This window comes from Canis aureus, chromosome 2 (genome assembly GCF_053574225.1).
Source record: "Canis aureus isolate CA01 chromosome 2, VMU_Caureus_v.1.0, whole genome shotgun sequence".
NCBI lineage: Eukaryota > Metazoa > Chordata > Mammalia > Carnivora > Canidae > Canis > Canis aureus.
Window position 1 is genome coordinate 15,589,012 of NC_135612.1, and position 18,936 is coordinate 15,607,947.

Here is an 18,936-nt window from a genome sequence, read left to right on the forward strand (position 1 = left end):
ACCACCAAACCAATAAAATTTTAAAAATCATGATAAATAGAATATCCAACCTTAGAGTAAAAAGAGATGGTTCAGGAAACAGAAAAGAATTTTCTGATGATATTACAGAACATAAAATAGTACTCTTCTATGAAAAATAAGCAATCAGAAAATAAATATTTCTGGAAAATTAAAAAAAAAAGTATCTCAACTTTCAAAAAAATTCGTTGACTAAAAACTGACTTGGTCATCTGGAATTTAAATAACATTGAGATAACTTACTGAATAGAAGGCACCAGTCTAAGCTCCTCACACATCCTGCCACCATCATCATTCATTTGGATGAATACAATAGCCTCCCAAATTTTCTATGTATTCTACACTGACCCCTTTCATTTGATTCATAGAGGGGCCATAGCAATCTTTTTACAATCAGATCATGTCTCTCCTTGATTCAAAGTCCTCAAGGATTCCTCTTTTAATTCATAGTTAAAAGTCTTTTTTTTTTTTAAGATTATTGATTTATTTATTCATGAGAGACAGAGAGAGGCAGAGACATAGGCACAGGGAGAAGCAGGCTCCTTGCAGGGAGACTGATGTGGGACTCGATCCTGGGACTCCAGGATCACGCCCTGGCCCAAAGGCAGGCAGGCACTCAACTGCTGAGCCACCCAGGCATCCCAGAGTAAAAGGTCTTTTAAAGTGGCCTACAAGATCTGGTCTTCTGCCTTCATCCATCCCTCTTTCCTCTATGATTACCTGTTTTATCATTCCTTCCTTTCTCCTCTCCAGCCACACTGGCCTCCTTAGAACTTCTTAAATATGCCAGGCACACTCCAATCTTTGTGCTTTGTTCTAGTTTCCGCGCCACAGATAGATTCCACCTTTCCTAGACCTTCATACAAATGACTTCAGATAGTATGTACTTGTTTCATGTGAGGCTTTTTTCATTGGGCATGTTGAGATTTATTTATACTGTTGTATATACCAGTGGCTTGTTCCTTTCTATTGCTGAGTATAACCATATACCTCAGAGGTATTGCAGGTTTGGTTCTAGACTGCCACAATAAAGTGAATGTCACAATAAAGTAAGTCAAATGAATTTTTTGTTTTCCTAGTACATATATTAAAGTTATCTTTGTACTACACTGTAGTCTATTAAATGTACAATAGTATGTCTAAAAAGTGTACATACCTTAGTACATTATTGCTAAAAAATGGTAACTGTTATCTAAGCTTTCAGTGAATCATAATCTCTGTTAGAGAAAGCTCCTGCCTCCATGTTGATGGCTGCTGATTGATCCAGGGGGAATAACTGCTGAAGGTTGGGATCTTATTTCTCAAAATAGGACAGTGAAGTATCATTGACCCCTCCTTTCACAAATTTTCTGTAGCATGTGATGTCGTTCGATAGCATTATATACACAGAACTTCTTTTAACTGGAGTCAATCCTCTCCAATCCTACTGCAGCTTTATCAACTGATGGAATAATCCAAATCCTTTGTCGTCATTTCAAAACTTTTCATACATCTTCGCCAAGAGCATATTCCATCTAAAGAAATTACTTTGCTCATGCTTAAGAAACTACTTGTCCATTAAAGTTTTATCATGAGATTGCAACAATTCAGCCAAATCTCTAGGCTTCACTTCTAGTTCTTGTGCTATTTCCACCACATCTGCAGTTACTTCCTCTACTAAATTTTGAGCTACGCAAAGTCAACCATGAAATCAACTTCTTCCAAACTCCTGTCCTTGTTGATATTTTTAGCTCTTCCTCACAAATTATGATTGTTCTTCATGGCATCCAGAATGGTATATCCTTTCTAGGTTTTCAGATGACTTTGCCCAGATCCTTCAGAAGACTCCCTATCTATGGTACCTATAGCCTTAAGAAATGCATTTCCCATGTAATACTTGAAGTTGAAACTGCTCCTTGATCCATGGGCTAAAGAATGGATGTTGTGTTCGTAGGCTTGAAAACATGAATTTTGTTGGACATCTCTATAAAAATCCTTGGATGACCCAGTACATCGTCAATAAATAGTAGTATTTTGAAATAAATAATTTTTTCTGAGCAGTAGGTGTGAAGAGTAGACTTAAAATATTCGTAAACTATGTTGTAAATAGATGTCCCATCATCCAGGCTTGTTGTTCCATTTACAGAACACAGGCAGATTAGATTTAGGACAACTCCTAAAGGGCCCAAGGATTTTCAGAATGGTACATAAGCATGGACTTTAACTTAAAGTCACTAGCTGCAGGGCCCCTAATAAAGGAGTCAGATTGCCTGCCCTTTGAAGCTTTGAAGCCAGGCATTGACTTCTCTCTAGCTATAAAAGTCCCACATGGCATCTTCTTTCAATATAAGGTTGTCTACATAGAAAATTTGTCATTTGGTATAAATACCTTCATGAGTTCTCTTAGCTAGATCTTTTGGATAACTTGCTGCTTCACCTTGCACTTTTATGTCTAGAGATGGCTTCTTTCCTTAAACCTCAAGAAACCTCTACTAGCTTCTAACTTGACTTCTGCAGCATCCTCACCTCTCTCAACCTTCATAGAATTGGGGACAGTTAGGGCTTTGTTCTGGTGTAGGTTTTGGCTTGAGGGAATGTTGTGGCTGATGTGACCTATCCAGATCACTAAAATTTCCTCCATATTAGCAAGAAGGCAGTTTCATTTTCTTATCATTTGTATGTTCCCTGACGTGACACTTTCAATTTCCTTCAAGACATTTTCCTTTATATTTACAACTTGGCTAATTGTTTGACTCACAAGGACTAGTTTTCAGCCTATCTTGGCTTTCGACATGCCTTCTTTACTAAGCTTAATCACTTCTAGCTTTTTATTTAAAGTGAGAGTTTTTCAATTGAACACTTAAAGGCCATTATAGGGTTATTAACTGGTCTAATTTCACCATTTTTGAGTCTCAGGGAATACAGAGGTCTGAGGAGAGAGACAGACAGGGGAATGGCTGGTTGGTGGGGCAGTCAGAAAAGACACAACATTTATCATATAATCTCACCATCATATACGGGCATAGTTTGTGGCACCCCAAACTAATGAACAATGGTAACCAAATGAACAATAGTAACATCAAAGATTACTGATCATAAATCGCCATAATGAATAACGAAGAAGTTTAAAGTAATTGCTAGAATTACCAAAATGTGACAGAAATATGGAATAAAAGCTGTTGGAAAAGATGGTGCTAAAAGACTTGCTCCATGCAAGATTGAAATGACTTTCAATTTGTAAAAAATGCATTATCTTTAAAGCACAATAAAGTGAGGTATGCCTGTAGTATTTTATTACACGAATACACCAAAATTTGTTTATTTATACCCCAATTTGATGAACACCTGGGCTGTTTATAGTTTGCCTACTATGAGTAAAACTTCTATGAACATTCTTACACATCTTATCTTAATTATTGGCTTTTTAGCTATGCCTCTATATTTTTTAAAGTGGTTCCTAAAGTATTAAAACATACAGCCTTAACTTTTTATAGAGTGTTTAGGTCCATTTACTACTTACTTCATCCTGCCCTATGTAATACAGCCTTCATATGTATTACATCAACAGATGTAGTAAAGTTCACCAGACAATGTTAAAATTTTTGTTTTAAAGTTCTATGTATTTTAATGAAATTAAGAGGAAAAATAATGTATTTACTGAGGTATTTTCTATTTCTGATGCTTCTCTATCAAGATCCTAATTTCCGTATGGTTTTATTTCCCCTCCATTAGCATTTCTTGAAGATCTGCTTGTCGTAAAGTCTGTTATTTTTGCTTCACCTGAAAAATGTTTATTTCACCACTCTTGAAGGTATTTCACTAGATACAAAATTCCGGACTCAGTACTTTTTTATTTGGGCACTTGAAAGATGATCCAATCTCTCCTGGCCTCCACTGTTTCTGATGAGAAGACAATAATCATATAGATCATTGTTCTATATAAATATATAATTTTATTGTGTTTTCAAAATCTTCTCTGTATTATTGTTTTTGAGAAATCTGTGTTGTGCATAGGTAGGATGCACTTATATTTATCCATCTCCAAGTTCATTGACTCTCTCCTCACAATCTCCATTCTGTTGTTAATTAAACCCAACCAGTGGATTTTTAAAAATTTCATATTATTTTATTTTTCCATAACAGAATTTACATTTAGTTCTTTATTATACTTTTTATGTCTCTGCTGAGATTCTGTATTTTCATTCTGTGAGTACATTTTCCTTTGTGTCATTAAGCAGAGTTATTATAATAGCTTTTTAGGGTCTTGTTTGGTGATTCCAACAAGTCATCTTGATATTAGTCCATTGTTTGTCTTTCTCTTCAGGATGGGTAACTGTGTTGGGGGAATCTTCAAGACCATGTCTACCTTCGGAGATTAGCTAGAACTCACAGGACTCACTAAATACTTATGCTCATAGCTAAGATCTATTACAGTATGTAGTGTGCATGTAAGAAAGAAGGTTCATTATAAGGATGTGGCAACGTACCTTAAAAGCCTACTGACCAAATTTAATGTCCAATATGCCAAGTTTCAGTGAATAATGAGAGGGTAAATTGATTCTGAGGATATTTGGGAATAACCAGGTTGCCCACGACAGCAACATCAGTATATAGGAGAATTAGAATGAAGAAGAGTGAGAGTGGATTTTGTGTTTATAGAAGAGAACTTCAGACTTTAGATATAAGCTGGAAGGGAAAAGTTAATAAAAGAGGAAAAGTATCATGAAGAGATTGAAAATCACTCAGTACTAATAACCCAATGAGGATGTACCATTCCAACCTAGAAAATATGAGTTTTATAGATATGACGTAACATTTTATAGTTTCTGTGACATAAGTATTTGGATGTAAGTGATACACCAAATGTGCAGCCACCTGAGGGATGGCAGGTAACAAGCCATAAAACTTAAGATTTTCTCCTCCTACTACAATCCAAATTTGCTTTGTTAGATCTTTTTCCCTATTCCTGGATTTCATGCTAGGCCTGCCTTATGGCTTTTCTGGTCACATTAAGATATTTTCAAATGTCTCATTTTTAGTTATTTAAAAGTCCAATATAATCTCAAAGTCACTTTAAATGTTTTATATTCATTGCCCCATTGGTTCTTTCCTTTAAAGTTTTGTCTTCCATTCTTTTTTGCATTCTGATTTTAACTGGACATTTTATATGATTTCAGTTTCTCTCCTCTTCCCCTCTCTTAGCATATCAGACTTTTTTAACCTTTTCAAACAGTTGACCTGGAGTTCTCAATACACATTTAAAACTTATCTAAGCCCACTTTCAAATAACACTACATGCCTTCATGGGTAGTGAAAGTACAGAGTATTTTCAATCGCTCCCTCCTGTCCTTTATAACATTGCTGTCACTCATTTCACTTATCCACGAGCTCTAATTACAGAATAAATGTTGACATTATTATTTTGAACAGTATTCTCTGTCAGATCAATTTTGAATAAGAAAAATTAAAAAAGAAAAATAACAGATTTTATTTTACCTTTATATATTCCTCTCTGAAACTATTTTTTTTTTAAATGTAGAACCATTTTAAAACTAAACCAAGTTTACAGCCTATAACATTTCCATCTCTTTAAAGAGCTTTTCAAAACATTTCTTGCAGATCAGGTTTACTGGTGATAGTTTCCCTCAGTTTTTGTCTAAAAAGTCTTTATTTTTCTTCTACTTTTTAAAGAATAATTTCCCGGGATATCAAATTCTACATTTTTTTTCAACACTTTTATTCTCTTCTTTCCTAGTTTCTGAAGATAAGTCCAATGTAATTTTTATCCCCTTTTCTCTGTAGGCAAGGTTGCTTTTCCCCATCTGGCTTCAAGATTTTCTTGTTCTTGATTTTCTGCTGTTTTGAATATATATGTCCGGGTATCGATTTTTTAGTATTCATCCAGTTTGCGATTCTCTGAGCTTCCTGGATCTGTGGGTTTGTGTCTGCATTAATTTTATTTTATTTTTAAAGATTTTATTTATTCATGAGAGACACAGAGAGAGGGAGAGGCAGAGACACAGCCAGAGGAGAAGCAGGCTCCATGCAGGAGGCCCGACGTGGGACTTGATCTGGGGTCTCCAGGATCACACCCCGGGCTGACGGTGGCACTAAACCGCTGAGCCGGGATCCCTGGGTGGTGCAGTGGTTTGGCGCCTGCCTTTGGCCCAGGGCGCGATCCTGGAGACCCGGGATCGAATCCCACGTCGGGCTCCTGGTGCATGGAGCCTGCTTCTCCCTCTGCCTGTGTCTCTGCCTCTCTCTCTCTCTCTGTGACTATCATAAATAAATAAATAAAAAGGAGAATTATTTAAAAAATAAATAAATAAATAAACCACTGAGCCACTCGGGCTGCCCTCTGCATTAATTTTAGAAAATAGTCATTATTATTTCCACTAGTTCTTTTCTTCCTTTCTTTACTTCTCCTTCCAGGTTTCTCGTTATGCCTATGTTACACATTTTGTCATTTCCCTGGAGTATGTACATATTGTTATGTTTTCATTCTTTTTTCTCTTTGCATTTCAGTTTTATGATTTTCTATTGACATCTACATTCTCTTTTTTGCTGTGTCCAGTATACTAATGAGCCAAAGATATTTTTCATTTCCGTTCATGTGCTTTAGCTTTCTAGCACTTCCTCTCAATTCTTCCTTAGTGTTTTCATTTCTCTGCTTACAGTCTCCTTCTGTTCCTACATGTCCACTTTCCTCCTACTTCAAAGACTAGAGTGAGACGGGGTTGAGTATTTTCATTCCTCTAGATTCATAAACCTTTAGTTGGTTAGGTAAAATAGTTTCCTTTAATGGCAGGGTTGATAAGGAAAACAGCTATGGGCATGTTTCCAAATGGTCACTTTTCCTCTTCCCCGGACAGGATTTTTCTCCTATCTTCACACTAAGAACCTGACAGAGCTTCTAAAGGTAAAACTCAGGAAAATGTGGGTAGTCTCCCTTCACCCGTAACAAGTGGGAGCAATTTAAGTTTTTTTTTTTTTTTTAAAAGATTTTATTTATGAGAGAGAGAGAGAGAAAGAGAGAGAGAGAGAGGCAGAGACACAGGCAGAGAGAGAAGCAGGACATGGGACGCGATCCCAGGTCTCCAGGATCACACGCTGCGCTGAAGGCGGCACTAAACCTCTGAGCCACCTGGACTGCCCAACACTTTAAGTTTTTAACTCTCAAGCTAGTCCATGAGTTTAAATTCTCATCGTCCACGATGAGCCTTCAGCAATTTATCAATTGCAGTTTAGGGTGTCCCTACCCGTGCTGACTCCAGCTGCCAATCTCTGCTCCCTCTAAGCTGTGCTTTTTAAATGTCTGTCTCTCCAATTTAGGAGTCAGTAGTTTTCCTGCTGACCTCAGTTTTTCATGGATCTAGAAAAGAGTTGCTGATTTTTAGTTTGTTCCACTTTTTCTTATTGTGAGGATGGAAGTAACTGACCTTCAAGCTCCAAACTCTTTATACATTGGACTGGAAACCTCTAAATCACTTATTCTCTTTCCTAAAATTGGCCTGATCTACAAATATGACTGGAAGGAAGAGGATAAATCTGTTTTGTCTTGGTTTCTCCACCTTTTATTTCTCTATGTCCTCATGTCCACTCATTCTATTACCTCGAAATCCATTAGCATCAGCTTAGGGGTGGAAGAAGAGGCTCTTGTAAAGGGAAACCATGGTGCCCTCTGTAACAACTGCCTAAGAGCTGATGCTTCTGGAAGAAGATAGTTTTGTACACTTTGGAGATTCACTCAAATTCAGGAACTCCAACACCATTATTCTGAGATACACAGAATGAATGCTCCAGCCAGCATGTCAAAATTTCCATGCGGATCCTTTCCTGGTGGCTTATTTCATACTTCATTCTGCTCCCTGGTTTGCTTTTCCTTTCTTTCATTCTACTGGAAATGCTTCTCTTATTTTTTAAAAAACCATTCTAGTAGCGCTACGAGTTGAAATGTGTCTCCTTGAAAAGATACAATAAAGTCCTAATCTCACAATGTGACATTATTTGGAAATAAGGCCATTAGATAATCAAGTAAAAAAAAAAAAAGATAATCAAGTAAAAATGAGGTCATTGGGGTGTAGTCTAATGCAATATGACTATAGTCCCTACATGGAGGCAAAAATTTGGATGCAGAGACAATACATAGGGAGAATGCCATGAGAAGATAGAGGTAGAGATTGGGATAAAGCATCTACAAGTCAAGGGACATCAAAGATTCCAGCAAACCACCACACCCTAGAAGAGGGACATGGAAGAAAATTTCCCTCCAGTGCTCAGAACCAACACTGCCTACACTTTCATCTTGAATTTCTAACTTCTAGTAATGTGAGAAAGTAAATTTTTTTTTTTTTGCTGTTGTCATGAAGCCACCTACTTTAAAGTACTTCGTTATTGAAAGCCCTAGAAAATGAATACAGCAGAGACGTACCAATATGTCTACGAGCCGTTGAGAAAACTCAACAATTATCTTTTTGTCATCACAGGCTCCCTCAACTGGTCTTCCATTTAAGTATTTCCAGGCAAGAGAGATGGGTAATCACCTTTGGGACTGCCATTTCCCAAACTCCAAGGTTACTGGTCAAGCCTCACCCCACCACATCTCCAAATCTCTTACAACTCTCTTCCTCAGTGGCAGCAAGGAGTGGCCAGGAACTAGATCATGCAGGATCTTGGAGTTTCATGAAAACAACTTTGGATTTTCCTCTACTTGAGTAGAGAAGCTCTTAAAAGTTTTGACCAGGAAAGTTAAATTCTGACATACATTTTAGAAGGATTTCTACAGCTGTCAAATAGAGGCTAAACTACAGGAAGGCAAAAATAGAAGCGTGTAGAACAATTAAGACAAGTACAGCATCCAGTGAGGAACCGAATAACGCTGTATAGGTAGGTGATGAAGACTGATTAGATTTAACATACCCTTTTAAAAGAGAGCCAACAGATTTTGCTGAGGATTAGATGTGGAATGTTAGAGGAATCAGAGGATAACCCAAACAATGTTACGAATCCAATGCCATATGCTGAAATGGTGAGATATGCAACAGGAAGCAGGTTTTGGAAGTAGAAAAAACAGTTTGGCACACACGTTAAATATCCTAGTAATGTGCTAGATGAGAAGTTGGAGATGTATGTATAGTAATCAGAGAAGTCAGGGCTCGATATGGATGTTTGGAAGCCATTAGCATAGTCAAGTTGTGTAAAAAAAAACAATGAAGGAAATAAATGAGATCACCTGGGGAATGATGAGAACAGAAAGAGGGGGACTAGGTCTGGAGTATAGTAAAATTCAGAAGTCAGGAAGAATCAAGCAAAGGAGAATCAAAAGAGCACTGTGATTTCACACAGGTGAAATGAAGAATGTCTATCAAGTTTCAAGAAAAAAGATGTATTTATTGTGTCAAAGGCTGCTGAAATGTTAAGATGAAGATTAATAGTCGCCCCTTGGATGTCTCAGGATTGTTTAAATGCCCGGATATCCACACACACAGTCTCCTTTCATTCTAACATTTAAACTACATAAGAGGTCTCACAATCTTTTTTTTTTTTTTTTTTTTTTTTTTAAGATTTTATTTATTTATTCATGAGAGACACAGGCAGAGGGAGAAGCAGGCTCCATGCAGGGAGCCGATCACGCCCTGGGCCAAAGGCAGACGCTCAACCACTGAGCCACCCAGGTGTCCCCAGGTCTCACATTCAAGTGTGCATCAGAATTAAAGATCTAGACTTTATTCTTCACATCTTGTAGTCTGTACTTTGTGGGCCATTTAAAGGATTTTCGTGGGCAATTTTCACTATCAGGAATTTTCCCATCAAGGCTGCGTTTAGAGCTAAAGTCCTCTGAGGCACGTGACTTCAGGTTTCCACACCTGTTCCCGTTCATCCCGCTAGCATTCAGGGGGTAGGAAAAAGAGCAGGGTCAGAGAGCCTAACGCTAATTTCCTACTTTAGAAGTGATAAATTTTGAAGTAAATTTAATCTTCCAAATTTAAACTTTCCGACCTTCGTGTTTTTTTCCCCCCTGAGGCTGAATGGACTGTGTAAAGCTGAATAAAACACGAGTGGAGGGGATCCCTGGGTGGCTCAGCGGTTCAGCGCCTGCCTTTGACCCAGGGCGTGACCCTGGAGACTGGGGGTCGAGTCCCGCGTCGGGCTCCCTGCATGGAGCCTGCTTCTCCCTCTGCCTGTGTCTCCGCCTCTCTCTCTCTCTCTGTGTCTCTCGTGAATAAATAAATAAAATCTTTAAAATATATGTATTAAAAAAAAAAACACGAGTGGAAAAGTGAGCAACTGGCTGCACGGCCGGTCCCGCAACTGCTTTGTAATTTTCTCGTGGGAGAATGACAATTCACGGTGGTCCGGTCCTCTAAGGCTACTCAGGAAACGGGCTCGCTCGTTTTAGGGAGGAAATAAAAAAAGGGGGTGCGGGAAAGGCGAGCAGGGCCCGCGGGGACAGCACAGGACGACTCTTACCTCCCACAGGCCTGGCTCTCCCAGCCCACCTAGCTCCGCAGGAACCACCCCAGCGAGCACGCTCCGCCCACTTCCGGGTGGTCGCCGCCGCCGTCGCATGCGCAATGACGTTTCAGTCGCCCGCGGACCCCGGAAGTGCGGCTGGAACTTGGTCGGGGCGCGGATCCCGAGAGGGAAAGTCATAACAACCGCACGAGGGAGTTCGTCTGGCGAGCTGGAAGGCCACGCCTCCTCCCGCCTCCCCCCGCAGCCCTGTAGCTGGGGGCAGAGCTCAGGTAGGACGTGCGTTTGCGGGGATGTGAGCTCCCGGGCCAGGCCCGGGCGGAAGTCCGAGGAGCCGACCGGCCTGGCGGGTGTCGGGCGGGGGCCGTGGGCCCCGGCGCCGCGGGCCGCCCGCCGCTCGCCGCTCGCGCTGCGTGCCCTGCGCGCAGGTGTCCCCACTCCTGGGACCCCGCCCAAGGCCGGGTTCCACCTGCCACCTCCACTGAGGAGGCACTGTGCCCCGGGTGACTGTCCGTAACGAGCGAACCTGTGGGGTTCGGTGAGCCCTGGAGACCGTGCAGTAACGGGCCCTGGTATGCTCTCTCAGGAGGGACGGTGTTGATTGTCTGATTAAACTTTTTTTTTTTTTTTTCCCCCTGCAAAACTTATGATCAGCCGCTCAAGCTTTACCAGATGTCATTCACTACGGACGGGAAATTAAAGTGCTGTTACAAAATTCTCTCAAAACTTGTTACATGTATGTATGGGCGCTGATGGGACATTTGACTGGGACGGATTTTTAAACTTTTGACTTTGAACTTAGGGTCTATGGAAAGCGCTCTTCTCTTTCCCTCAGCCAGAGATCTAACGTGTTCTCTAATGCTCCACAGTGTGGAACCTGTTGGGCCACGGGATTGGTTACTTAATTTTTTGTCTAGATTTATCAGCAGCTAGTGTTCCTGCGTTTGTGTATTTCCCCCAAATCCTCGGAGAGGTTGTAGAGGAGAAAATCCTGTGGACTTTCGGACTAGCAGCTGCCTTGTCATGTTTATTAAAATAGATGCAATGTGGTGTTTGTTAAGCAATGCATGGTACCTTTTGGTCTTAAAGCAGTGTTAGAGGTAGCTTCGTTATCCTTTTTTTTTTTTTTTTTTTAAGATTATTTATTTACTTATTCATGAAAGACACAGAGAGAGGCAGAGACGCAGGCAGAGGGAGAAGCAGGCTCCATGCAGGGAGCCCGACGTGGGACTTGATCCTGGGTCTCCAGGGTCACGCCCTGAGCCACCCAGGGATCCCTAAATTCTTTATCCTTACTCTTTATTCCATATTGTGAGAGACGAATACACTGTATTTATTTAGAGTATTTAGAAACTGAGAGAGCAAGCACTGTTTCAAGTGCCTAATTAAGGTATTACTGTCAGTGCTGGTTCCAGGCTTCCACCTGACTTTTATTTTTTTGAGTAATGTAATGTGTTTTGTTTTACAATGAAGATTTCAAAAACAAAACAAAACACCAGAAGCAAAGTTACAAGAGAAACTGGGAAAAATATTCACATTTCATATTATGAACAAAGAAGTAATTGTCCCCAAACATAAAAATTATCTCCTACAAACTGCTAAAAATACCAACAACCCAGTAAGAAAATGAAGACACGGTTCCCATCACAGGAAATACATCTAGCCCTTCAAAACTTAAAAGCAGTTTGGTCTTGCTCCTATAAAGATAATGGAAGAGTACTTCTAGTTCCCTTGAAAATCTAAGATCTTTTTCGCTTTCTGGCCTAAAACCTGTCCAGGACTGCCTTATCTACTCAGGTGTTCATGCTTTTTGTTGACGTGGAATCATACTGTCTTGATTTTTTAGCCATATTTTTTCCTACATCAAAATCAGTTTTGAGAATCTAGTGAAACTGAAGCACCTATTTCTTGTCCTTCCCTACCGCAAACTATGCAGTATTTCATCCTGTAAAGAAATCACAGCTGATACGTCCTTGAGGCTGTTCTGGTTGTTTATGAACTAACCTAACAGCTTTGCCCCTGCCCCACATGAATGTGTCCTAGGAGAATACAAACTTAGAAGTGGTTTCACAGTAGTGACTTTCAAGATTATTTAGTTGGCCTCTTCAAAGTTTCATACCTAACAAAGCTAGAAACATGCAAACTGGATTTTAGGGAGTAGGGATTTGTAAACATGTAAACCAAATTTTAAGGAGTAAGAATTTGTTGAGGTGGGAATAGGAGCAGGGGCAATCTGTTAAATTAGATGTTCCTTCCACTTAAATCATTCCTGTTCTGGATGGCTTTGAGGCTGTGGTTGGTGGCTGTTGCAAGGCCAGTAGAATGGTGGATAGTAGAATAGCAGAATAGTACCAAGACCAAGAAGGAAATACGATGTTACGCGGTGAGCCTCCATCTATTCATTCATTTAACAAATATTTATTGGCCACCTTCAGTGTGCCAGGTGGTGTTCTAAGTGATGGGGGTACAGTAGGGAACAAAATAGACAAAGTCCTTGTGCTCCTGGAATTTTACGCTGTAGAGGGTGGAGAAAAAAATGAGCAAGTAAACCTGTACATTGATAGTAGTGATAAAAGCTGTGAAAAAAAATAAATAAAGCTCTTTGGGGGTGGGGGCGGTGTGGGAGAATTACAGAGGATACTGTCTTACACAGGATTGTTAAGCTTAGCTGCTCTGATAAGGGAGCATATGCATAGACATCTGAATGAAATGAGAGAGAGAACTCTGCAGATGTGTGGGGATGAATGTTTTAGGATAGCATAAGGTGGTGAGGCAAGAGAATGTTTGGTGTATCTGAGAATAGCGGTGATATAGGCATAGAGGCATTAGGGTTTAAAAATCTTGAAAGTGAGTATTCAGTGGTTTGTTGTGTGCATGAGAGATCTTATTTATTGAAGACTATTTATTTTTATTTTTATTTATTTATTTGAGGTGGGGGGCAGAGGGAGAGGGAGAAGCAGACTCCCCACTGAGCAGGGAGCTCAATGTGGGGCTCGATCCCAGGGCCCTGGGATCATGACCTGAGATGATGGCAGACACTTAACTGAGCCACCCAGGTGCCCAAGACTATCTTTTTCAACGTAGGGATGTTTCTGTGTGCTTCATTGGCACTAATAAAGTTAAGCACCGTTTACTTAGTTGATACATTACTTGTACTGTTTTAGTCAGATAAGGTTTCCACAGTAACCATGGATAACTATGTAGCAAGTACTTCTCTGCCCTGTTGTAAACTTTACTTTTCATTCATCTTTTATATTGTGGTAAAATATACATAACATAAAATTTACCATTATAACCATCTTAAAAATATTATATCAGTGGTACTAAGTATATACACACTGTTCTGCATTCATCACTGTCATCCATCTCTAGAACTCTTCAGCCAACTCCACTGAAAACCCATATCCTTTAAACATTAACTCTGATCCCCCCTCCCCTCAGCCCCTCACAACCACTGCTTTACTTTTTGTCTCTGAATTTTCTTTCTCTACTCAAGGTAACTCATATGAATGAAATCATACGATACTCATCCTTTTGTGACTGGCTTATTTCACTCAGCACTGTATTTACAGGTTTGACCCATGTTGTGTCCTGTTTCCTTTTTAACGTTGGCTAATAATATTCCATTATATGTGTATACTACATTTTTAAAAGTTATTTTGATTATGGGTGCTTGTTTTGCTTTCACCTTTTGCTTATTGTGAACAAGGTTGCTCTGAACCGGAGTGTGCAAATATCTGTTTGAGTTTCTGCTTTCATGTCTTTTGGCTATATACTCCAAACTGAATCAAATGTCAATTCTGTGTTTAATTTTTTAGGAATACCTTACTCTTATTGACAGTGGTTGTACTAATTTACATTCCTACCAGCAATGAACAGAGGTTGCAGTTTCTCTACATCTTCAGTACTTTTTCATGTCTTTGCCAAATTCATTTTCTCTTTTTTCTTTCTTTTTGTAGATAATGGTCATCCAAATGGGTGTGAAGTAGTATCTCCTGTGATTTTGATTTGCATTTTCCTAATGATTAGAGGTGTTAAACATCTTTTCATATTCTTTGGGGCCGTATGTATATCTTCTTTGGAGTACTGTTCATTTACTTTTTGGACTATTTGTTTAAGATCTGCTTTTAATAGAAATTTTTGGATTTTGTGTGTGTGTGTGAATCTTTTAAGGGTTAAGAAGGAAGCCATCATGTCTTCCGTTGATTTTTTTTTTTTTAAACCCTAAAATACTAGAGTTGTAAGAACTTAAGTTACATATAGACTAAGTATCTCAAGTAACTCTAAAGGTAGAAATAAAAGAGACCATAAAGCATCTTTTGTAACAATGAATGAACTTTTAAGTATCAGATTGTGATAAAAATAGTTCAGAAAAGCCAGGGATCTTTCTAACTTGCTTTGACTCCCCCCCCCCCCCCCCCCCCCCCCGCCCGCCCTTTTTAATTAGAAGGAAAGGAGTGTGTATTGATTGGTTGACTGTGCCTGTGAAGTCAATCTCTTTTTTCTGGGAGCTGGAGGCTGAAAACAAATAGAAGAGACAAAAATGGTGGAACAGGGGCACCTGGTTGGCTCAGTTGGTTAAGTGTCTGACTCAGGTCATGATCTCAAGGGTTGTGAAATAGAGCCCCGCATTGGGATCTGTGGGCTCCTGCTTAAGATTCTTTCTCTTCCTCTGTTCTCTCCCCGCACCTTCCACCTATTGGATAGCAGTATAGCAATGGGATGTGAGTAGGTGGGAAGTGGCAAAGGACTCAGTAACAGTAATGGACAATAAGCAGCAAAACTGCAGTAGAGGAGGTAAGATTCAGCAACAAGGTGACAGAAAGTCATAGAGCTTTTCAGATGGGAATGGGATGGGGGATAGAGAGAGCAAATCACCAGCTGCATCTCAGCATATAGTTCTGGAGTCAGCCTTTTGGCCTTGAGTATAGTTCAGTAAGACTACTGTGTATCAGTACAATGTGTCAGTTCGGCTGGCTCAGTAGTCAATGTTTGGAAGGTGTGCAGTGTATACAGTCCTATAGGAATAAACTAAGTTTTGCAGACAATATATCACATTACTTCCATACATAGAATAATGAGGTTTCATTGAGTAATTTAGGGGCGACTAGGTGGCTTAGTTGCTGAACATCTGCCTTCAGTTTAGGGCGTGGTCCTGGGGTCCTGAGATCGAGTCCTGCATCAGGCTCCCCACAGGGAACCTATTTCTCCCTCTGCTTATGTCTCTGCTCCTCTCTGTGTCTCTCATGAATGAATAAATAAAATCTTAAAAAAAGTAATTGAGTAATGAGTAAGTGTGTAATTTAAAAATGTTCAATATTGTTTAAAAAGTTTTTTTTTTTTTTTGGATTATTTGTATGAGAAGGAAAGGAATTTTTTGTCCAGAATAGCTAATGGCTTAGTAGTTCAAGGTAACACTTTTTTTTTCAATATTAAATGGTTTTGTACACTATCATTGTCTAGAAAATATTCTTGGCATAGTACATTTAGCTAATTCAGTTATAAAGCTCATTTAAGCCAATTATATTAAGGTAATGAATGTAAAATTGTACCGCAATTTTGCCTATCACTCTTTGGCAAATTAAAATTGATTAATTTGGTACAGATGAGATGGCAGATGACTGACTCAAGTTTTCACAGCTAAGTTAAAGACAAGGCAGAGACAACAGTACTGTGCTTTCTCTGATAACTGTATTGTCTTCTTTTGGGGAGGAATAGTTCTTTTTTGCAATACAGATAATGTAGATAATTTTTGCTATAGAGAAAGGTATCACTGTGAAGACACATCATTAAAGCAAAGCATTTACAGTATGTTTCCATTTTTATATAGCAGATAGGATATTTATTTTAAGCATACTCTAGATTGATAACATACAGAGTGTTGATTTAGAGAGACGCTAATAAGACTAGGATTTTGGATTTGAGCCCTTGTAAGGCCCTTTATGAGCTCAGTACAGAAATGATCACAACTAATACCCAATAGTATAACTATTAACTGTTGTAGGATGTGACTAATATTTTTATCCCCTGCGATTAGCATTGCCCTCATATGTGTGTTGGCATCAGAAAGCAGCGAGAGTGATACTCTATGTGGCTAAACACACTACTCTTATTTAAAAAACAATTGAGAGTTCGTATCTGAGGTAATGAGGGAGTGTTAAGTGATGCTCTTTTCAGGCATAAAGCGTAGCTTGGTTTTGTGTGCCTCATTTAGAGTACTGACGGGCAAGATTACAACTCAAGATAAGGCATTTTTAAGAAGTTATAAAGTTTGATTAATTGAGATAGTGACATACTCTCTTGATTTGAGTTACCCATTCTTCATGGTATCATCATTTTTGTGTATATTATGGAAATGATTATAGTCCTAGCTCAAGTAGTTTGGAAGTTAATCTTTTTGATCCATTTGGTTTAATACCCTCTCATGTAGTTGGAGTATTTATCTTAGGCTTTGGTTTTGGAATATATATATATATGAAAATACTTTTGACCTGATTCCACTTTCTGGGAAATTATTATTCTGTGGGAACACTGGAGTCTTATTTTTATTACTGATATATCTGTTTTTGCCCTGGATGTTATTGAGCTATATGGGAGAATAGTAGGTAGTTATACCCTCTATAATACTGCATCGAGCAGAATTTACAAATTGGAGATCTCCAGGCTAACTGGACCTGCACAATCTTTAATGTTATAGAATGAGTTTTCAGCTAATTTAAGTAAAAATCCAAGTTTTTTATTTCTCCTGAGAAATAGTAACTTCTTGTCACACTGGGTCTTCATTTTGTATAGCAACAGTGAGGCAAATAGCAACTCCCTTGAAATGAGCTGTGCGTTTTCCACTTTGTTGCAGGCTTTACATTCATACAGTGTAAGCTTATGACTTTTAGGCCTCACTGCCTATATTGACTAATTGTTAACTTTCTGATGCCTTTAGACATTTGAATTTTTGATTCCTGCATTATACAGACTTTAAATGGTTAATTGTTTGTCTTAGCTTTTCTATGGCTATATTGCGCCCTTTCCTTTTTTTTTCTTGATACCTGCAGTGATTGAGGTGTGGCATACAATGTAGACCCCCTCTCAGAGCGGCAGCTTATGCCTTAAAAATAGATTTTTAAAAATTCCAGTGTGCCAAAGTAACCTCCCTTAAGCTGCTGTCAAGGCAGTAGTATAGTCCTTCCTGTAGGTTGGATTATGGCCTGAATTTTAAACTAGATGACTCTAGGTTCGGATCCAACAAAAATTGGATTTACGGGAGACCATTTTGCACTTTTTTGTGCCAGCATGAAAGCATTTTTTATTCGTACACTGTTCTTTTAGAATTTTTCCTACTTTTTTCTAGGTCACTAATATGATAAATCAGTTTGTGCTAATGTATTTGACAGGTAATTGTGATTAGAGTATAATTGTTTATAGTAGTATTTTGTTATTTTGGAACAGTGTAAGTGATTATAATCGTGGAAATTTTATCTGCATTAAGAATAATACAAGTACATTTAAAAAATTAGACATTTCAGCTTTATCATTGAAAACAAACTATTGAAAACAAGCTTATTTATTCTGAATATTTTCTTCAGTAAGAAACATGCATAATTAGTTTTATCCAAACAAGCATATGTGTTTGTGTTTTTAACTGTTCTAATTAAAAATGTAAGGTTTCTTTCTCTCAATGAAGAAAGACTTTCAGCCAGACCAACCGTTAATTCTGAAAATCTTGAGCTTTGTAAGCTAATTTCCTACTTTTTTTTTTTTTTTTTTTTTTTTTTTTAAATCCAAAGACAGTAAAAGAAAGTATTCTTGTTTTGGGAAATCTAAAGAATGCTCCTTCCTTAAATAAGAAATATATTATTGCTGAATTGGAAAGTCAATAGGTAATCAAGTGATGATGAGAACGAATGAATCTGGGAGCTTTAGCGGTGTTCAGTAATTCACTTGGGATTTAACTATGTGTTGTCTATTGTGATGTAACAAATCCTAAAATTTAGCTACTTAAAATCAAAAAAAAATTATTCTCTCACATAGTCTCTTAGAGTCAGAAATTTAAGGTCAGTTTAGGGGTGATTCTAGCTTAGGATCTCTTGTGAAGTTGTTACAGTGTCACCGAGGGTTGTAGTCATCTGTACTTGGACTAGGTCTTGTAAGATCCACTCCAAGCTCACTTATGTGGCTGTTGGCAGGCAGCTTCACTTACGTACCACTTGGGGCTCTCCATAGGGCTGCTCACAACTTGGCTTCCCAAGAACGAGTGATCTGATGAGTGAGAAAGCACTGAAAATGGAAGCCACAGTGTTAAAATTTCTGAGGTGTGATATTATCTATCACATTTCTTGCTTAGCATTGGTCATACAGGTCTGACCTCGAGCCCCCAGGGGTTCATGTCCTTCCCACATGCAGATTACACTCACTGCTTCCCAAGGCCTCAAATGTCTCATTCTGATACGACATGATTTCAAAGCACAGAAT

The 18,936-nt window shown here is 38.8% G+C and overlaps 1 protein-coding gene across 21 annotated transcripts in view; it reads left to right on the forward strand.

Annotated features, from left to right (window-relative positions):
• The first annotated feature begins 10,566 nt into the window (after nt 1–10,566).
• ARB2A (ARB2 cotranscriptional regulator A) overlaps nt 10,567–18,936 on the forward strand; it is a 419,471-nt gene continuing 411,101 nt past the window's right edge. For 9 of the 21 annotated variants that reach the window (XM_077864530.1, XM_077864576.1, XM_077864569.1 and 6 more), the window contains exon 1: nt 10,570–10,742. Coding sequence is in view for 1 of the 21 variants with exons in the window: in XM_077864590.1 (XP_077720716.1) it covers nt 11,143–11,206 (64 nt within the window). In the remaining 20 variants the exon portion in view is untranslated. Of the gene's footprint in view, nt 10,743–11,124; nt 11,207–18,936 lie in introns of those variants that run through there. The other 12 variants (XM_077864526.1, XM_077864524.1, XM_077864528.1 and 9 more) reach the window with 6 other exon arrangements.